The 22474-nt window shown below is 42.6% G+C and overlaps 1 protein-coding gene across 1 annotated transcript; it reads left to right on the top strand.

Annotated features, from left to right (window-relative positions):
• The first annotated feature begins 1290 nt into the window (after positions 1-1290).
• On the top strand, positions 1291-21684 carry NRSN1 (neurensin 1). Its single transcript, XM_027524785.1, has 4 exons — positions 1291-1472; positions 3160-3232; positions 8513-8710; positions 20027-21684. Exons 3-4 carry the CDS (start codon positions 8522-8524, stop codon positions 20423-20425), a joined length of 588 nt encoding a protein of 195 aa, XP_027380586.1. The 5' UTR covers positions 1291-1472; positions 3160-3232; positions 8513-8521; the 3' UTR covers positions 20426-21684.
• Positions 21685-22474: the final 790 nt, after the last annotated feature.

Raw genomic sequence — 22474 nt, 5'->3', positions numbered from 1 at the left:
TATGAGGGGGGAAGCACAGAAAACCACTGAAGTAAATAAAGAGAAGGAAGGAGGTGCACGCTGTGCTTGAAGAACACAGAATATGTTCAGTGAGATGAGAAATGAAGTTGGAAGGCAAGCCGTGAAATATAAGGTTACAAAGGCAGGCTGAGGCCAAAACACAGCTTCCCTCTGGAAAACAGCTCAAGGAGTCTGCAACCTCACCTGACCTCTCTTCTCTGTGACTTTCCAAAATGCTTCTGTTTGTATCTCTCCCTTTGTGCTTTAAATGGCAGACACTCGATAAATGTGTGTTGAATAATGAATTAATAAGATATTCACTGGTAAATGTTTCTATGTAATATAACTCAGGGAAATTGTGCAGTGTGTTTGAAGGGAACACTTAGCTGCTTCAAAATTATCTTCTCTGTTCCCTAATGCTTGTTAGGCTGATAAATAAAAACCATGGTTTGTACAAGGCAAAATAATGCTGATAAGTCACATTTTAAGGACATCTTGGCATATGTAACTGATATCTTACTTTATCTCACTGATTCAAGTCACTTCAGATAGAAAGAAATCCAAAGGGACATAGAAAACACTGTGCAAATATTGGATGTTATCTTACGTATAGAATGGCTGTGCAAATATTAACTATTTTAGTGATCATTTTCATCATAGGCCACTTACCAGGGGTCTGCAGAAAGTCTCATGAAGCAGGGGTCGTTGTATTTATATGCTAACCTGCCCACACCTACACACATTTTTCTGAGATGCTCACAGGTAATTTTCTAGGGTGCTTGCCTTCGTGTATTTGTGTGTTTTTCTTAAATATCATCATTCAATTCATTTTCCTCATCATTCTTCCATCTCATCCACGTAAGTCCCTGGGGTCAGGGACAAAAGGAGACACTGAAAGTGTCCAACCGCTGACAGAAGTGAGAAGTTTCTTTCAGGTGGGCAGCGCTTCGCCAGCCGCGCAGTTCCTCACCTCGTGTCTCATCAAGGACAAAAAAAAATAGGCTCAGGAAAAGCCTCTACCAATGGGGGTGGTGTGAGTCTGCCTCTCCGACCACCAAAAAAAATACGCGTGTGAAGCCTGCTAGGTCCATTCATGGTGCTGTGCAGGGGAAGAACACTGGACAAGGTAGAGAGGATGCCCGGGCCCGCGCTTGCACAAGGCACAGGACCCCGCCTTCCAGAAGGCCCAGGGACCACCAGACTCGGGACGCAGGCAGGAAGCAGGGCTGGCCAGTCCAGGCCCCGCCCACTCGCTGCACATCCGCGCCCCTTCGGCGGCGGCAGCGGCTGCGCGGGCCTCGGCTGCGCGGGCACGCGGGACGCCCAGCTGTCAATCACGCGCAGGCTGAGTTCGGCGAGGCGGGAGCGGCGGCGGCGGCGGCGGCGGCGGCGGTGGCGATGGGACCCCAGCGAGAGATCTGCGGCTAACTGGCTGCATTTGCTCCACGGGTCAGGGGATCGCAAGGGGGCAGGTAAAGCCTTGCGGAGCCCAGGGGTGAGGTTTTCTAGGCTCGATTTGTCTTTCTCCCTCTCCTCCCTTTTTCTTTCCTTTCTCTCTCCTCATGCACAAATATTCATATTCTCTGTCTTTCACACACACGCACACACACACACAGGCGCGCACGCACACACACACTAATTCGACTACATTTATTATATGGGCACAAATCTCTATGAAATCCATGCATGTTAAAATCCACCAATACGTACAAATTAGGAGTAACCAACTCCATTCTTCGGCTGTTTGTGGTTTATGTTATGTAAGAATTTGGGAGGTATACAGGGTGAACTCGGGAGTTTCTTTCCCGTGAGACAAGAAAAGTTGTAATATTAGATGAGAGTAAAAATATATGTATTGGGGGTTTGCAAAGCTGAATTGATTTCTTTTCCAGGCTGAATGTATCCACTCCTTGCCCTTTCCTCTCCTTCGCCTTATCTAAAGATGTTTGAGTTTTTTTATATGATCTCAGCACCTACTTCTTTGTGTTGTTAGAATGAGGCATTGGGTGCGGGTCCGACCAAAGCTGATGACCTCAAAGAAAACAGCAGAACAGCTTTTATTTACTTAATTGGTTCCTGGCTCTGTAGCAGAAATATTTTCAGCACCTTGAACAGCTCCTTGGGCTCCAGACCAGGCCAGCCTCTGGTGAAGGGTATGTGTGGAGTCAATTTTTTTCAAAGGAAGAGAGGACGACGACAGATAAAAAGAAGGATCATTTAATGAGAGAGAGAGGCACAGACGAAAGACAGACAGACTTGTTTTCTGTTACTTATCCAGACCCAGAAATACAATAAAATATCAGGACAAACTAATGTCTCGAAGAAGGTTGGTTTGGCCATGGTACATAAAAAGTCAACCAGGAAAATATTGAAAACAGTTTTTCAGGCCTCGGCCATGCTTACACACCTCAAGCCTTTGAGAGTCTCCTGAAGATGGATGGGGAACTGTTCATCAGAAAGAATTCTTAACGCCTCTTGAGAAATACCGTCCCAGTTCTTATTTTCTTTCACATGACTAGAGTAATGTAGGAAACCAACAGCTCTAGAGCTGGCAATGGCTTTTTAATTAAATCTTGCATGGGCACCTGCTTTTCTTAGGCAGATGAAAAGTAAAATGATCATGATAGGAAGAAAATGGATATAGGAGTAAAAAAATCGACCTCTTGAGTAAATCATCCGAAGAGCCTTAATAAGTCTAAAATGCATGTAAATAGATTAGAAAACACAATGGCTATAAGATTATTTTACATTATAATGGAACAGGCACCAAAGAGATCAAGTCTGGAGTCTCTATCGGAAGTTAGTAATCTTTTTCTTTAGAATTTGTAAAACACAAGTGGGTCAGTCTAGTTGGTATTATTGACTGCATGGAATAGAATTATATCAAAATAAGAATATATTTGTATAATGTGTTATAGTTTACAAAGTCCTTTTCATTTACATTATGTCCTTTATAAACTCTTATGAGAGCCCATTAAAAAGTTATAAAATATGTCGTACTTTTCTAAAAAGAAAAAAACGATCTCTGCTCTTGAACAGGAAGTCCTTTGTCAATGTTTTTGTCGATGTTAAATGATTCCTTACAAGTTATAAAAATGACTTATGAAATTTAGACTTTTATCTGGATCACATTCTGCAGAGATTTTTATTCTTAACTAGGTTTGAAGAATGAGCCATTAAAAGGAAAGGTCAAAGAGTAAACAACAAGAAGAGGAAGAGGAGAATTTCAAAGGTAAGACTCAAACTTTGTCACATGTAAATTGGTAAGCACCTTGTGATCTGCACATCGATAAAGAAGTTTAGTGTGAATATGGATTCTTTTGCTCTGCTCATTTTGGTTTGGGACTTTATTTTATCTAACTTAAAAATACATCTCAAAGAGGTAAAGATCATAAGATAACTGCATATCATTATCTCCCCTCCCCCTTTAAAAATTATAAGAGTGACTGCTAATCTACTAACTTAGAAGGAATAAAAATTAACATGGAGAGCCACAATCTCTACCACTGTCCCTGGACAATGAAGTATCTCTGAATGAACCATCGTTCATTAGTAGAAACACATTTTCAAGTTTTAAGTTCATGCTTATATAATTCCAGAATGCTTGATTTGAAAGTAAAAAGCTGTTAGCAGGCTTTCATGCCATCCTGCATCCATTCTGAGTCTAACTGATTCTTTAAAGTGAATTGACCTTTTGCTGTGGTATTGGATAAATTATCTAAATCAGCTTTGTACCTATACCTTGCATCTGTGGCCCAGAAGTGGCTCTAATGAGAACTTCACTCTCATTATCTCAGAATGATTTTATGGGAGAGAAAAACAGTATGAAAAAATTGAATGATCTTTCCAAGAGAATAAAAAGAACAAGGTCTGTGCCTGGCTTCACAGCTGACTCACACATAGAGCCATGGGAAAACACTCATCCTTTTTGGGCCTCAATTTTCTGCCTCTCTTCTCTCGAGGAGACCATGAAGACAAGTAATATAAAATCTCTGGTATTCTTAAGGCTTCATGAGGCATAAAACCTTATTTCTATTTTCATGACTGTAAACATTTTTCAAGTAAAATAAAAAGTAACTGCTCCTATTAGACTGAAATTCAAATTTCCAAGAACTGATATCTAGTGTAGTGGCACACATAAGGATCATGGTAACACATGCATGGGTTTGTTAGCTGAATAGTCATTCAAGGGATTCTCAGTATTTATACTTCTTCCTGCTGCAAATACCTCGTTTCAGTGCCCATTTCGTTGCACATACTACTTCAGAAGTGTTTCTTCTTCTAGCCCAAGGGTCAACTGAGAGCAAAATGTGTGCCCCACTCATCTTTGGAACCAGTGTCTCCCATAATCTAGCATATAACTAGTGCATTAAAAGCACCAAAGGAAAGGAGGAATGAAAAATCAAGGACCACTCAGACCATCATGCACACCAACTCATCTAGAACTCTGTGCCAAGAAATTTCAAAATGGTAAACAGGATAGAAAAATGTCCCTGGCCTCAAGAAGTTTTCAGTTGATCATGTATACAGTCTATCAGACCATCAGATAAACCACATCACAGAGGACTGGTAATAACAAGTGCTATGAAGAGAAACAATTCTGGATAAGGGGATAGAGAGTGATAGCAGGCTGATATTTATTGTGCTCACTGTTGAAAGCCTCTCAGAAGAGTTGGGGAGTGAGAGCAGTTAAGGAATGATTTTTCTGTCTCTATGAGTCCCTGGTATATAATAGGTAGGATATGTGGCTAAGAATTGAATATCCATTTAATGTACAACAGTTAAGATAGATACCATATACAAGAAAAAGAAGAAGACTATGGATGTATCCTCACTTATCCACACCCAGAAAGTCCTTTTGGAAGAATGAAGGCTATTCCCACTCCATAGATGACCAAGTAACCAGACACCAGGGTTGCTTGTTCTCCATCGTGAAGGCCATGCTGGCAGTGAGGATGCAGCAGGCTTCTCTAGAATGTGAATGAAATGAATACTCGTAAGGACTCACTTAAACACACTATCAGAGAATATTTTACTCACTTCCCCTATTCATACACTTCCTGGGATGTTAAAGCTTTCTCTAGAGAAAGGAGCCCCTTCAGGATCCATCACTTAACAACAGCCATAGATTTAACATTACTGTTTTTGCTGACACTACTATACCTATCGAAACACAAACCAGAATCTTCATGAAACCTTACTCATTAAATAAATGCTAAGACAAGCTAAAGTGCCTTTGCATATACCATCACTTTCTTCTCAATCCTACTTTATCATGTAATCATCACCCAGCTTTTAAAATGATGTTGTGAAATGGTCTTCTGTATCCTCTTTATAATATTGGAGGTGTCAATCAACCAAGTATAACTGTGACATTTTCTATGCTAGGACAAAAAGTTACTAGGACAAAAAGTTACTGACTTTCCTATGAGGAATATAACTCTCTGTTGAGATTTTGTAGGTGCAAAATTTCTACTATAATATGTTATATTTTAAAATTCATGTTCTACCAAGTGATCCATCTCCCATAAGAGTGAATCCCAACAAGTTATATGTTTGGAAAGATGTATGAAACCCAGGGACTACCTCTACTGAAATAACATTAAACAAACACACAACTGTTCAGTCTCTTGAATACCAAGTAACTAATCTAGCTAGTAGTTTATACGCTCTTTTAAACTGAAGCTTCATGCATACGATAATAAACCACTCTAACAACCAATCATTCAGAACTTGGGAGGAGGAGGGAAATCCCTAAACCTAGTTGTTTACCCAACAAAAATCAACTCATTCTGTAAATACATTTACAGAACAAATCCTGAAAAAACTACACTTAGAAGGAATTAGAGGTCATCAGGTCCAGCCATCTTATTTTAAGGATGATGAAACCATAACCCAGAGAGGTTACCAAGCTTGCCCAAGATGCCAATACCAGTAAGTTGCAAATCAAGAACCAGCATTAGAGCCCTTTCTCTGCTCTGTGTGGTTGTCACCGTCAAAGCCATGTCCTTGTACTTTGTATGCCCAGAGAAGAGAATAAGACTCTTTGGGATTTCTCTTCTGAAATGTATCTAACATCACTGAAAATCCATTCTGACTTAGAGTAGAGCCATCTATCACTCAGCCTCAAAAGCATTTGTTTTATGACATCTTCTCTCTCTTTTATGATGTTACCCATATCGTGTTTAGCCAAGTTGGACTGCTGGGTCTCATCCTCTGAAGCAGAAACATTTAACCTAGTGCTCTGGAAACAAGCTGTGCAGGGAAGGCTCTGCACCAAAGCTAAATCCTGAGAAAGGACCACTTCAGCATCAAAGGAAGATAACCCTTACTAGTGTTATGAGGGACTTTTTTTATACCTATCATATCTATTTTTGGCCTTTTTTAATGTTAAAATCTCTACTGCTTTATAGAAAACCTGAACATATGTATTTGTATGAGCTGGTTCTGATTATGCAAATCTATTAATCAATCCATACTCCCGTTTATTGTTTTGTCATCTTTCATCTACTCCCTGACTCATATAACCTTTAGTAGATAACTTTTCTATGCCTCAATTTCCTCACTGACAAAGCAGACTTAGTAATACTAATCCCTTCTTCCCTTGACTGAAAGTTTATTAGAATGTCTTAGAAGAAAGTGCCTCTAAAATTATTCTACTTCTATATCACTAATAGGCTCTTATTAATCATCTTCATTGTGTAAGCATGAAATAAAAGGTACTGAAGAGGTCATCCTAGTATTTAAAATATGAAATCTAGGTTAACAAAAGAATTTGGTCCATTAGATGTTATTGCTCTAATCAGGCAAAATGCACTCTGAAATCTTGATATTGTTACAAAATAATATCCTTTTGAAATGTTAAAAAGCAAGCACACACACAAAAAAATTTCTTTCCCTGCTCTCTCCTCCTGGTTGATTTCTTTAGAAGGTAATTGGACCTGAAACAGGAAGAAGCCACTGGAAGGCAGGCACTGAACATAACGCTGACCAACACGCATAAAGATGAGGTCATCAGTCACCATCAGTGACACCTGTTTGCACCGTTTTTCTACGATCAGGGCCATATTTTCCTATACTTGACTACAATTTTTAGCCAAAACCCACTTGTGGCTGAGGGCACACAGTTGCAAGCTATTCTCCAGGTTTCACTTTGTGGCTATGGGTCAGTGAATCCCTTAGTTCAGCTTTGATTTTAGCCCCATGATTATATCCAACCAAACTAAGTGGCCACACAGGAACACTTGCTAGAATTTTAGATTAAGTTTTTCTTGTATATAAACAATACTGCTTTGGTTTCATGACAAGTAATTGAAAACACTTAATGTGTGTTTTTATTGTATTATATAACATAGGCCCTGAGAAACCCTGGTCCAGTAGGAAGATACCTTTGAATGTTGTTCCTTGCTTTGTCAGGTTGAGACAGGGAAAACCATCTAGATTTTAAACTGTGCCCACCCAGGGAAAACCATCTAAAGGATAATTGAAAAATCTAAAAAAGTATTTCACATTTCCAGCTACCTGTTGATCTGCTTATATAGAGATCAGAAAACCAAAGAAACAACAGAATGAGAATTCTCTTACCAAAATTTCTGTCCTTCAGTAATTCCTTGTTTGTTTGTTTTTTCCACGTATTAATAACCAAATGCCTCTCTTTAAGGTCAAATTAGATCAAATTAAATTGAAATTTCCATCTGAAGAAGGCAGCATCCTAAACAACCTACCCAGAGCTTAGTTTCATTAAACAGTTATGTGAATTTTTATTTATAGTAGACACTAAATGGAAATAGTAAAAAGTAGGTCTACTCTCTACATTATGCTCTAGCATCCCATGTGATCAGATGGATCAACAAATAATGCCTGAAATATCTGGAGTTAGAGTCAGTGAGGTGTTAATTATGGACCAAGCCATTTGTGATGAATAAAGTATGAAGCATAAATTGCTCAGCAACTTTTTAATGAAGCTTCTGTACACCTTGTCAATTGTTAGAAGAAGATACATGAGATCCAAAGGCAGAATTTCAAATTGCTATGTAACACCATCTAGCTTCCACAAGGGAACATGGTTAAGCATTGACGAGGACAGTCCAAGACAAATTTCATCTGTAGCAAGTGAGAGTGCCTGCCTAATTCTTTAACATGAAAGTGTAAACACTACTGGATTCTAAGAGATTGAAGCTTTCTTGTCAAGACAACTGAAAATCTCAGCTTCCTTGCTGCATTTCTCACGTGCTTCCTGCTTAAATTTTTGCAAGTGTGCTGCACTGTTAATGTCTCGTTTCACTTATGGAGAACCAGTTCTGGTCATTGAGTGTTTGGGGTGATTTTGCATTCAGTAAAGAAGATCAGCTTGGGTAAGAAAGACAAGTCTTTAAAGGTATCTTTTCTGCCCAGAAAAAGAGCATTGTTCAATTAGGCTGACATTATTCAACCTGGTTCTTACCTTTAATATGCCTTTTGATCCTGAGGCCAGAGCTCATCGGGCTGATGCCTGTGGATGTTTTCATTCCAGCCAAGAAGGATGAGTTCTTGCAGCAACGTCTGTGGGTCCAGGCAGGCACAGGCTGCTACCGAGGCTGGGCACCAGCGCTACGGAGTCCGGTCCTACCTGCACCAGTTTTATGAGGACTGTACCACTTCCATCTGGGAGTATGAGGATGATTTCCAGATCCAGAGATCACCCAACAGGTGGAGCTCAGTATTCTGGAAGGTAAGTAAAGAGCATGGGTTTAACTCAGGAAATGGAGAAGTCATTTCATACGGTAAGTAATTCAGCTGCAGAGAGCTGAGAGGTCTGGGACTCTGTATGTGCATTCCTCTTGGTGATACTGAGTGCAGTTTTCTTCCTTAGGAAAGGAGACTGTAAACCTTGGGAAGAAAGCCTCTAAACACAGCACAGTTGTTGATTTTCAGGTGAAATGTAAATAGGTATAATCGCCATCATTATTATTTTTGCTACTGTTATTAATGTGCCACATAAATTCACCAACTATGAAAGCCGTTCAAAGGCAAAACATGCTTTAAGCCTCCCCTGCAGGTTTGGATGGTATCATTTTAAAAGTTACAATAATAATTAAAAGAAATAGTTGGGTACTGGAGAGAGTTAATGCAGAGGCATAATACAGTGGTCAGTCTACCTGCCCTACTTCTACTAGATATGTGGTCATAAAGTTCTGTGAGCTTAAGCTTCCTTGAAAGGTAGGAGCCTTGCTGGACAAGAAATTCAGTCATTCAGTATGAATTAGTGAACACCTACTCCATTCAAAAAGTTGCGAAGTGCTGAAAATTAAAGCGGTAAATGGGAGAAGAAAAAGTCCCTGCCCTTACAAAATTTACAATCTATCATGGAAAACATACCATAAACAAATAAACCACACAATAATAGTAGAAAGTAGCAAGTATTAGTCTTGCAAGTAGCAAGAATAATATGGCAAGTGCTATGAAGAGAACTAAATCAGAATAAGAGGCTAGGGAGGGATAGAGAACTGATATTTAGTTATGCTGATCACAGAAAGCCTTTCGAAGAAGATGACCTTTGAACAAATACCAGGATACGCTGAGGGAGGAGACCATAAAATTAATGGGCTGAAGGTCATTCTCGGCTGGGAAAATAGCAAATCCAAAAGCTCTGAAATGGGAACAAGTTTGGTGTGTTTGAAAAATAGCAAGAGATCCAGTCTGGGTGAAGAGGAATGAGAGGGAGGAAAGAACAGGTGACAATTTCAGAAAAATTACGGGACACAGATGATTTGTGTGAAGCCTCGGAGGTGATTGTGAAGACTTTGGCTTTCCCCTTGAGAGACACAAGAAGCCACCTGAATGTTCAAGTAGGTGAGTGATGCGACCTGACCAATATTTTAGCAGGATCATTGTGGCTATAGCACAGAAAATAAATTACAGAACCACAAAGATCAGATCAGATCAGATCAGATCAGTCGCTCAGTTGTGTCCGACTCTTTGCGACCCCATGAATCACAGCACGCCAGGCCTCCCTGTCCATCACCAACTCCCGGAGTTCACTGAGACTCACGTCCATTGAGTCAGTGATGCCATCCAGCCATCTCATCCTCTGTCGTCCCCTTCTCCTCCTGCCCCCAATCCCTCCCAGCATCAGAGTCTTTTCCAATGAGTCAACTCTTCGCATGAGGTGGCCAAAGTACTGGAGTTTCAGCTTTAGCATCATTCCTTCCAAAGAAATCCCAGGGCTGATCTCACTAAATTATTTAAGAGTCTATTGAAGTACCCAGGGGCAAGAGAAAATAGTGGCTTAGATTAGGAATGGTGTTAACGGAGATGGTAAAATGTAGTCAGATTTAACATGAAATTTGAAGGCCAGCTGTTAAGACACACTGGCGAATTAGACATAAGAGAAAGAAGAGTCAAGCCTGACTCCAAGACTTGCAGCCTGAGATCTTTGGTGGATGATGTTATAACTCACTGGGATGAACACCAGGAGAGCAGTGGGATGGGTGATGAGTCAAGACTTTGATTTTGGCGTTGCTACATTGGCAAGTCAGATACGACTTAGCAACTAAACACCACCACCACATTGGAGGTGCCTATTAATCATGCGAGTGGGGATCTGCAGAAGCATTTAAATATACCAGTCTTCAGCTCCTGAATTGGGAGTCACTGACCTATAGAATGTATATAAGGTACCAGACTAGAAAAGGTCATCCAAGAAGAGAGTACAGACATAAAAGAGAAGATGGCATTGGATGTTCCAACATTTATAAATCAGGGAAAGGACAAGGATGTAGGAAGGGCTACTGAGAAGGTTCAGCTTTAGGTGATGCCTCAGATTCCCTCCAGTCTATAATTCTGCGTTTTAGAGATTTCCAATCATCCCCAACTTTCTCCCAAAATATCACAGAAATTTAGACACTGATACTGACATAACCTTCCAATATACTGGCAATAGAATTCAACAAGAGGCAATTAACAAAGTAACGATTATAAGCATGGACTCTGTCCTCGGCTGTTGTTCAGTCGCCCAGTCACGTCTGACTCTTTGTGACCCCATGGACTGCAGCACGCCAGGCCTCCCTGTCCCTCACCATCTCCTGAAGTTTGCCCAAGTTCATGTTCATTGTATAGGTGATGCCATCCAGCCATCTCATTCTCTGACGCCTTCTTCTCCTTCTGCCCTCAATCTTTCCCAGCATCAGGGACTTTTCAGTGAATCGGCTGTTCACATCAATGACCAAAATACTGGAGTTTCAGCTTCAGCTTCAGTCCTTCCAATGAGTATTCAGGGTTGATTTCCCTTAAGATTGACTGGTTTGAGCTTATTGCTGTGCAAGGGACTCTCGAGAGTCTTCTCCAGTGCCACAGTTCAAAGACATCCATTCCTCGGCTGACATGGGTTCAAATCTCAACTTTTTCATTTAATAGCTATAACTATTATACCAGGTAATTCAGTGGTAAAGAATCCACCTGCCAATGCAGGAGATGTGGGTTTTGTCCCTGGGTCAGGAATGTCCCCTGGAGGAGGAAATGGCAACCCACTCCGGTATTCTTGCCTGGAAAATCCTACAGACAGAGGAACCTGGCAGGCTACAGTCCATAGGGTCACAAAGAGTTGGACACGGCTAAGCACGAACATGAGAAACTTGACCTTAATGAGCCTCTAACAGTGATACATATAATACCTACCACATACTTGTGAGAGTTAAGTAAGATAACATATGAAAAGAGCTTAGTACAATGTCTGGGAGGTACTCAATAAGCATTTAATGTATTAGCTCCTATTACCAGATGTCATATGGAACACTGAGGTCTGAAATAGAAATAAAACTGGAAACTTAGTTAATAAGTAAAATATTGGGTAATATAGTTGTTACTATGGTTTACCCAAGACCTCTGTTGATTCAAAATCTTACTACTGGCAGGTTCCCTGTATTAGAATTGGTCAAGCCAGCCTTTTTATTCTGTACAAGTGTTACCTCTGAGGAATTGGTACTGGCCTGGACCAGTGAAATACACAGCCAAGCTTGGCACATCTTGTATTTACCCAGATAAGTGGGTGGTTGCTTCTCTATGTGTCAAAAAAACAAATATTTGCCTGACAGGTCTGTTGTGCCAAGAGCCTAAAATGCCTCTGACATACAGAATATTGCAAATGCTGGTGGTTCCAAAACACTAGTGGCTATACGATTTGTGAAGCTATAAATCCATCAAATAATATACGGGTATGGATTTACAATAAAGAACTCTCAGTAAATTACCAACCCCAGAATTCAGATTTCAGTGTTTTCTCTCTTCTGTTTTATACAAACAAGATCCAAAGGTATTTGTTCCCTGTTGTACTGGACCTAGTTCAGAGAATAAAGCCGAGCAAACATCCATGGCATCATAGAGGTTATATACCAGCAAAATCTAAATCCTAAACTTACATCCTAATCATAAAACCCTAGGTGGGGCTTTGAGAAGCTTACAGTCAACCAGAAATACCCAAGAATGGAGTGTCTTAGAGACCTCATCTCTACCAAGGGAATACACCAGCCACTCCTGGGTTGCCTCCTAGGGAATATAAGGGAACTCTTACCAGTGAATGTATGAAGCACTTTGTATCAACACAGAGAAAGGCACTGATTATGCATGTTTCCATTATGATTCTTTTTTATGTTTTTTTTTTTTTCAAACTGCATCTTGTAAATAGTTCAAGATGTGGGCTCCCCCGACCTCTCTTCCACTATAGCGTTGCTAAGGCCACAGGGGTCTCTCACTGGGGCCACACTCACAGAGCCCCAGCAGGGCTCTGCTGCTGAGCCAGCTCCTTAGTGTGGGCAGCAATGCGAGGGGGCTTAATGAGAATGGAGAGTGGAATCAGTCGGGCCTGAGTTAGAAACTTTATGGGACTTCTCTGGTGGCTCGGATGGTAAAGAATCTGCCCACAAGGCAGGAAGAGGCGGGTTCAGTCCCTGGATCGGGAAGATCCCCTGGAGAAGGAAATGGCAACCCATTCCAGTATTCTTGCCTGGAGAATTCCATGGACAGAGGAGCCTGGAAGGCTACAGTCCATACAGTCCATGGGGTCCCAAAGAGTCTAACACTTAAGAAACTTTGCTCCATCCGTGGATCGACATAACCTTGTTCCCACAATGCTGTTCTTTTTTTAAAAAAACAAATACTTATCTGTCCACCATGCACAAGGCTCTGGGTTCAGTTGTGAACATGACACTTCTTTGCTTGTGAATAAGGTATAGCCTTGACCTGACAGAGTTCACAGTCAAATAAGGAAGATGGTTGTGTACGGAGATTGTTACAATCCACTGTAACAAGAGCTGGATCACAGAGACTTTGAAAGGCTGTGAAGTAGAAATGTCTCCAGAACTTTCCAACTTGATTGAGTACAGTGAGAGGCTAAGGTAATAAATCAAGACTGTCTTGGGAAGGTTGTCTCACAAGCAGGAACAAACAGCCTCACCGCACCACCACCACACCACACACACACACAGTGTTATACACATTCTCTGTGCCTCACATTCTAGATGCCTGCGTGACTGCCTCTGGCACTGCTAACCTCCCCAGTGCCTGCAACTGCTGCTGTCTGCAAAAACCTGTGTGACACGGTCCCATCTACCCACTGCTTCTGGCCAAGAACCTAACAGGCTGGCGTGGAATTTTTCTTTTTCATCCTTGCACCTGACCTTGACTAAGATTGCTGCCACTATCACTGTGCAGCAAACAGCCAAAGTACAGCAGGTGTGAACTAATGGAAGCAGTCTTCTCACCCCAATCGTTCTTTCCTCACCCTAGGATTATCCTCCTCCTTCTCAGCTGATATTAGAAATTTCCCAAAGGATGTGGCTCAGACGGTAAAGCGTCTGCCTACAATGCGGGAGACCCGGGTTCGATCCCTGGGTTGGGAAGATCCTCTGGAGAAGGAAATGGCAACCCACTCCAGTGCTCTTGCCTGGAAAATCCCATGGAAGGAGGAGTGTGGTAGGCTCTAGTCCATGAGGTCGCGAAGAGTCAGACACGACTGAGCCCTTCACTTTCAAAGGATGTTCAACAGCAATGGGCAGGTACAAGGCAAGACTGTTTCCTCCCAAGACTTAGTAAAAGTGAAAATGATCCTGGTACCTCTACCATCTCCCTAGACCCCCTCCCTCCTGTTCCAGTCTCTCCAGTTTCCCCCCTTATTCTGAATAAGCTAAATCAGAATTTAAACCTACATCTTGGATTTCTTTTCAAAGTCTTGCTTAAAATGAATAAGGAAACCCCTTAAGAAAAAACACGTGGTATTATTTTCTAAAAAGCATTTTTCTCAGATGGCATGTGAAAAATGGATGAAGAAAGATGAGCCTAGCCAGGGGGACGATCAGAATGCTGTTGCAATGACGTGAGCGAGAGTTAATAGTGCTCTGTTACCATTAGGGCAGCTGTGGTGATGGAGAGAGAAGATTCAAGAGAATCTTATGAGGTAGAATTAATAAGATTTAATTGTCCATTGACTACCAGCATGAGGAAAGACTCAGTGAATGGATGGATGGCAGGAATGCAGAGAAAATTAAGCAGAAAAGAAGAAAATATCATTTTGAATATTTGGGGTTTGAAGAGCCTTTGGGACATCTTTGTGTAAATCCTCCCATTGACTATCATAAATATGGGGCTACAGACCGGGAGAGAAATCTAGACTGGAGTTGGAGATTTGGAAGCCATTGGTAAATAGGTGGGAGTTGAAACTGTGGCCACAAAATTAAACCCTAGAGAGAACATATTGAGTAAGCAATGTGGGTCAGGGCTGGGACCCTGGGGAACACCAATAATTTAGGAGTTTCTGGCAAAGCAGGTTAGAGTGAGTCGTTAAAGATATAGATGTGGACGCAGGAGAGAAATGTGTCAGGGAAAACCACTGGTGATGGTCTTAAGAAAGCCTGAGTGCTGAAAATCAATGACTATAGGATATACACATGGAGAAGAAAAATTGGATTTGACAATTGGGAGGTCATCGGTGACCTCAGAGAAACCGGTTTCAGTGCAATGGTAGAGGACTAAGCTTTTCTGCCAAGGGTAGGAATGAGTTCAAGCAGTAGCTAGAGGGGAATGCAGGGTTCTGGAATAGCTTTTGAAGATGGAAGTGATCGAATGTGCTAACTGGCCGGAGGGACATAGCTAGAGGAGCCCAGGAGGGCTGTGGAAACTGTACCAGGTGAGGCCTACATGGAAGGATCTGGATCCCAGCCTGGCATTGGTCATTGCTTTGTAAAGCTCAGTGTCCCTACAAGAGGGTCAGGCCAGATGAGTTAGAATCTGCCATCAGTCTGGGAGGGGACACCACTCTGAGCTCAGGTGCTGCTAAGGAGAGGTCAGCCGCAGCCCTCAGAGCAGAGGAGGATGAAGGAAGGCCCGTCTCCACTCTTGCTATGCTTCTTCTGGATTTTACCTCAAATCCAGATGGCTCCTTTCACATTTAGCTCCATCCAGCAATTTCCCCCCACAGGCTGCTCTTCCCTGCCATGCTGGTTCTGGCTTCCAACAGTCATGACTGCCTCCTCTCTGCCAGAACAGCTGCCTTGCTCCTGCTGCCAGCTCTGCTTCTTGGAGTAAACTGCATTTTCAGATCTCATCAGCTCGCAGACGGAACAACGAAGGGGACGTTAGTCAAAATAACAGCAGTTTCTGGCTCACGGCCCCCAGCAGCAGAATTTCTGGAATCCGAGCTCTCTTCCCTGTCCAGTCCTCCTTTCCAGCAGCAGATACTGGGTTTTCACTGCTCCACCCCAGAGTCAACAGAGTCATCAGAAGTCACAGCACAAAAACTGCCCTTGTGTATAGTCGCTCAGTCAAGTCCGACTCTTTGTGACCTCATAGACTATAGCCCGCCAGGCTCCTCTGTGCATGGGATTTCCCAGGCTAGAATACTGGATGGGTTGCCATTTCCTTCTCCAGGGAAAACTGCCCTTGCTGCTGTCTCTACAGTCAGCGTGTCATCACCTGGAGAGGCCCTTCTCTCTCACTAGGGGTGTTGATTTAACCATCCCACAGCACCCAGCTACTCTGGGCAGCCCCTCTCCCAGCAGCCCTGCAAGACTTTTGCATGACCCCAAACAGAGCTGGTTTACTGTCTTCAGTTCAGTTCAGTCGCTCAGTCGTGTCTGACTCTTTGCTACCCCATGAGTCGCAGCATGCCAGGCCTCCCTGTCCATCACCATCTCCCGGAGTTCACTCAAACTCACGTCCATCAAGTCAGTGATGCCATCCAGCCATCTCATCCTCTGCTGTCCCCTTCTCCTCCTGCCCCCAATCCCTCCCAGCATCAGAGTCTTTTCCAATGAATTAACTCTTCGCATGAGGTGGCCAAAGTACTGGAGTTTCAGCTTTAGCATCAGTCCTTCCAAAGAACACCCAGGGCTGATCTCCTTTAGAATGGACTGGTTGGATCTCCTTGCAGTCCAAGGGACTCTCAAGAGTCTTCTCCAACACCACAGTTCAAAAGCATCAATTCTTCAGCGCTCAACTTTCTTCACAGTCCAACTCTCACATCCATACATGACCACTGGAAAAACCATAGCCTTGACTAGACGGACTTTTGTCGGCAAAGTAATGTCTCTGCTTTTCAATATGCCATCTATGTTGGTCATAACTTTTCTTCCAAGGAGTAAGCGTCTTTTAATTTCATGGCTGCAGCCACCATCTGCAGTGATTTTGGAGCCCAAAACAATAAAGTCTGACACTATTTCCACTGTTTACTCTCTTAGAACCTTTAAGAGAAAAGCCTGTGTTGCCTTTCTTAAACTTTATTTAATAGAACCTCTTTTCTCTTAGACCTAGAACTACTTCAAGTCAGAGCCATGTCCAGAGACAAATTTTTTGATCCTGTATGGCCTCACTCCAAAGTTCTTATTCCATTCAGTACGCTTAGATGGCACCAGGATTACACTGATATATCTCAGTATCCCTCCTCACTACCATGACGCTCTCTGTGAAGTATTCTCAGTGTTCCTCCTTCATGCCTACCACCCCAAGCTCTTCCTGATGTGTTTGAACAGGTTTGGAGTCACTCTCTGGGCACCTCTTTTGGAGATCCTCATTAGACTTGCACGGGTGGCACCCTCAGAATCCTGGGGATTACGTACTATTCATTACGTCATGCTCCCCTCCACGGATGGCAAGCCTCTCTCTCCAATCCTCTGATATAACAGGGACAGGGGCAAGACTCAGGGAGGCCAGCCACTTTCCAGTTCTTGAAGTGAGCAGTTCTGCCATCTGCAAGGCATCGTTTGCCTTTTAGCTTCTGACTGATATTCCAAGAGTGGATTTTAATCTATAAAACACTGCTCAGTTGAGGAGCAAACTTCTCTGAGAATCAATCACCTGGCTCCAAGTTCAGCAGTCTGGTGGTTTAAGTTAGTCCGTCAGGAATATTTATTGGGCGCAAGACTAGACTGACTGCTACAGAGAGACAGGACAGAAATAGAAGACGGAGCACCCTGGCCTCCCTTGCTCTTAAGAACCTTAGAAACGAAGATGGATACGTTTTTGCTGCCCTCAATTTTGGAGAATTAGTGCCAGTTCTTGAGGAGGGAGGTAATTTAGTGACATACGAAGCATGTCACCATGGATATTTAAGTTAATTTAGTTTGGGCATTCTGAATTTTCCAACATGAGTCATTTTTTAAACATTATAAATAACGGTTAGTCTTTGAAGGTGAATTGATTTGCCACCATTCTTGGAAAAATGTAGAAAGCCATCCAAAATATGATATTTTACAACCCAATTTTTTCCTGCAATACTTTATCTTATGTAGAATACTTTTTTTCAGATGGCTGACTCTTCTTTTTCAGTTTCTTTACAACATTACATAATGGAAATTTGTTTATATATGGTGACAAACTCTATTGTAATTTTTTAAAAAATAGTAAAGGCAATGTACAAAATATCAATTTGGTGAAGTCTCATGGAAGAATGAAGGTGGGAACTGGGGCTTGGAAGTCACACAGAGCTGGCAGAGTCGTCACACCACCTGCTTAATCAGGGGACCTTGAACTATGTTTCTTCAACCCTATAAACCTCAGTTTCTCATAGGTGAAATAGGGATAAAAATATCTACATCTCATGAGACGCTAGTGAGGATTAAGTGAAAATCACAGTGCCTGGGTCATGATCAGTGCTCACTAACATTAGCTCTCCTCCCCTCTTTGTTAGAGTGATGGATTTGCAAATGTTTTCCTTCTGTTATCCCAACTTTCTACTAAAGAAGTATCTAATAAGGTGTATTTCCTTGAATTACAATAAGTAAGTTAGATAAATATACTTTAGATGTTCAAGATTAAATGGTGTTATGCATTTGGTTATTTTTCCAACCTTGTTATTCTAACTAAAAGCAATTAGGAACAGGAGGAAATGAAAAATGTGTTTAAAAAATAAGCTATATTAGCTGTTCTTTATCCCAAGTACTGACAGATTGTTGCAATGCTCTTGCCAATGTAGCATAATTTTACAAGAGGCACATTTCCAAATAATAGTAGTAATAGCTACTTATTGCAATGCGTGACTTAGCCAGGCCCAGGGCTGAAAGCTTTCATGCATGGTCTCCTTTAGTCCTCACAACTTTATGAGGTAGGTACTATTATCATTTATCATTTTATAAATGGGAAAGTTAATGAGAGTGTTTAAGTAGCTTTCCTTCTATGATTCAAGTACTAGTTGGCAGTGCTGGAATCCAAGCCTGAGTCTGTTCATTCCAAACCTCTGAGCTTAAACCACCAAATGGTATATCACTCTCCATCTTCAGTGGGTTACATTTTATTGGAACTTGAGCTAATGCAGTTTCATCTCCATCTGCTGTTCTTTATGTTTCTCAACCTCTGCACAAGTAAAGTCCAAACAGCTACATATTAGAGAAGAAAGAACACTGGCCTAGGGGTCTGACCTGTGGCTTCTAGCCCATCCTGTGCTACTTACTACCTGTCCTCCCTGTCCCTCCTTGGGGCAGTGACCTACCCTCCATGAGGCTACATTCCCTTGCCTTTAACTGGTAATCATGGTTCTTTCTCCACCAACTTGGAGAAAGGGAGAGTTGTTCCACACTGTCAATGGCCTCCAGCCAAAATCACCAGGAACACACTTCTGTGTTGAACAAGTTGAGTGTATTGCTCATCACAGTGAGAGAAAATGACACCAAAGGGCATTTCAATAAGAGAATGTGAGAAAGGATTATAGGGTGTGGGCTTTGGTTGGGTGATTTGAGGAGGGTGGGATAGGCGTGGGGGACTGAAGAGTCTACAGGAGCCAGAGTTTACTTTGGATTATCAGGGACAATTCTATGATTAGGTATAAGATAATAAATCTTATCTATCCCAAGGGCAGACTGCTGCTAAGTTGCTTCAGTCGTGTCCAACTCTGTGCGACCCCATAGACAGCAGCCCACCAGGCTCCTCTGTCCCTGGGATTCTCCAGGCAAGAATACTGGAGTGGGTTGCCATTTCCTTCTCCATGGCAGACTAGAGTGAGACTAAATAAAACTGTAATTGGTAAAGAATCAACAGTCATTTATATTATGCAGGGTGGGAAGAACATAGTATTTTCTGGTTTGTAAATGACCTTGTTTTTGTCTGTGCTTAGACAAAATTATGAAGTGGTTTTAGTTTGTCTCACTTCGTCATGAGTACAGAATGAGCTTGTCTGATGTTGAGGTTCTGTGAGGTTGATTGTGCCAAGAGAACAACATGGCACCCATGGGGGTCCCAGGCCAGCTTCTGGCGGATAGAGTGATGCCAGCTCTTAGGTATGGGGCTGTTTTTCTCTTGCTCAAGACCAAATGAGACAACATAAGCCAAAGGGATTTTGCCAATTGCAGAGCATCAGACAAACAGAAAACTCGAAGGAAAAATCAAGTCAGTGATGCAGCACCTGGCTGGTATCAAAATCAGAAAAGTCCTCCTTTCACCTTCTTTTTTAAAAAGAAAATTATGTAGGCTTCCAACTGGGAAAAATCTCTCCTTTTAAACAAGACCTGCCCTGCCCTAGGGAGCTGAAGTACCACATTCACTCTATCTTGTTTGTGTCTTTCTCTAGGTCGGACTCATCTCGGGCACAGTCTTCGTGATTCTCGGATTGACTGTCCTGGCAGTGGGATTTCTTGTGCCCCCCAAAATCGAAGCCTTTGGCGAGGCCAATTTCGTGGTGGTGGACACGCACGCTGTCCAGTTTAACGGAGCCCTTGACATGTGCAAGCTGGCGGGCGCCGTCCTCTTCTGCATCGGGGGCACGTCCATGGCAGGGTGCCTGCTGATGTCGGTGTCTGCAAAAAGCTACTCCAAAGAAGAGAAATTCCTTCAGCAAAGGTTTAAAGAGCGAATCGCAGACATCAAGGCCCACACTCAGCCCATTACAAGAGCTCCGGGCCCGGGAGAAACAAAGATACCGGTCACTTTGTCCAGGGTTCACAATGTCCAGCCCTTAGCGGCAACCTGAAATCTTTTCCACCCAACCCTCCCCTCTCTAATTCACACCCAGTGTTGCAAGGGAACAGGCCAGTTTGGGAGATGACAAGGCTTTGGCATTGATCTGCCCCAGAGCTGTGCTGGGCAGTGGGCAGAGTGGTGACTGAGCTTAGGCTCATTCCATTCAGTGGCCCTGGGGACGCTTGACGCAGTGGGTCAGCGTGGGCACATGCACCCAGCTGCCTAAAGAGGTGCGGCTGGGTGCCCACCAGGAGTTCTCTGGACCTCCTCTCTCATACAGTGTGACTTTGTGACATTTTCCGTGTTCTTGGAAAGCACTCAACAGTTCAGACCAGCCTACCAATGGCTAACGTGGTCCATTTTACTTTCTTGTGTTGTTTTTTCTAATTTTCTAACCTTTCCTGTGTGGTGCTGCCTTCTATTCCTGGTCTCACTACATGTAAGATATTGTCGTGTGTGTTCATAGAAAAATCAAATTCCCTGATTTTGACCCCAACCTCGGTCTTTTAGCTCTAACGTAATATGAGTCCTTAAGATCAGAAACAAACTTTTCAGAATTCTCCACAAACCTTTCTTTCTTTGTTTTGTTTTCTCCAGTTTTTTCCACTTAAAGAGCTCAAATTGCCAACTTTAGAGTCTTGGGAAAGAAATTACTATTAGGAGAATCTATGCAGTGACCAAAAGCACTGAAGTAAAAGTCAAGAAATTTGAGTTCCTGTTACTCACTAGCTGCATGGTCTTGGGGAAAGCACCTAACCTCCCAGGCCTCAGTTTCCCCGTCTGTAGAATGGGGGTCCTGGTCTGTGATGTCTCGTTTTGCCGTGTGTCGTTGTGTGTCCATGACCAAGGATGTTTACAGCGCTCCTGTGGTCTCGCCACAGTGGGATTCTTTCAGATCTGGACTCCCAGAAACTTGCCAAGTCAGGATCCTCATGCCACCTACTCCTAAATATCCAGCCCCAGCAGTTTATACAATGCTGTCATATTTTTATAGAGACAAAAGTAAGCCATCCTCCACTAAGAAACCCCCTGAGTAGATATAAACCTTAAGAGGGTTTTCTTTCTCGAAAAAGGCACTTTCTTCTCCTGTAAAGTGTTCATCTCATCCCTTTGCACTTCTGTTTAGTCTGTGGATTTAAATTAGACTGAGGAAAACAGAACACGTGAGCTTGAGACCCTCTCAGAACCTGTGCCACCTTCGAATTCTGTCTTTTTGTTTTTTCCTTCCTTCACTGGATAAATAAAACATGTGAACGAGCAGAACTCGAATTGCCTTGTCATTCCTTCGGTGTGGCTGTTTTCTCTCCAACGTGTGATTTTCCATTCTGAGGCTGAGTGAGCTCTGCAGGTCCCCTGGGGAAGTGGAAGAATAAATGAAGTAATTAGTGCTCTCGTGCACATGGTTTCTTTTGCATCATCCAGCATCAAACATGCGGCAGATCAGCATCCTTCACAAGGATCGTTGGCCGCGTTTGGGAGAAACTGTTCTAGTTTACTTGGGTTCTTCACTGCCTGTGGCAATGCCATTTTACTTGTGTTCTCAGAAGCCTCATTCAAGCTCCCAGGCACCTGTTCAAGGTAACACTGTGAGGTTTTCCATGTTGACTTCTATGATGTGTAGCAAGGGATCTTCAAGAATGAGACTTGACTTTTAAGAGCCTCCAGAATGAAAAATACATACTTCTGGTTCCAGTCTGGTCTCTAGTGCTTGTAGGCAATACACCACTAAATTCTCCCAACTGGTGGAGGTTTCAGTATCTGCAGAACAGCTCATAGGTGTTGTTATGCGTATCCAAGAGTCAGACGCGACTTGAGCGACGTTCACTCACTGAGGAGGAACCAGGACCCTGCCCCCAAAGCTGCACTACTGGTTTTTTTGACGGTTCCTCCCTCATCTCTGACCCATTAGAAGAATGTCCACGAGCTGATCACACCCTCTTTGAACCCTTACCATAAAACTTCTCACTACACCCCCACCCTGCATGCCAAGGTGGGATACACAGTTTTGAGGGCTTTAACCTGCTGTGGTCTCTTTTGCCTGGCAAAGCAATAAAGCTGT

Source organism: Bos indicus x Bos taurus, chromosome 23 (assembly GCF_003369695.1).
Source record: "Bos indicus x Bos taurus breed Angus x Brahman F1 hybrid chromosome 23, Bos_hybrid_MaternalHap_v2.0, whole genome shotgun sequence".
In the NCBI taxonomy this organism is placed as follows: Eukaryota; Metazoa; Chordata; class Mammalia; order Artiodactyla; family Bovidae; genus Bos; species Bos indicus x Bos taurus.
Note: the sequence above shows the minus strand (reverse complement) of the source record. Positions and strands in the feature narration are given on the sequence as shown.

Excerpts from the sequence above, each read along its gene's own strand:
- NRSN1 (XM_027524785.1), top strand. The coding sequence starts at position 8,522 with ATGAGTTCTTGCAGCAACGTCTGTGGGTCCAGGCAGGCACAGGCTGCT. Across the intron at positions 8,711-20,026 it reads GGAGCTCAGTATTCTGGAAG|GTCGGACTCATCTCGGGCAC; the intron begins GTAAGTAAAGAG and ends GTCTTTCTCTAG.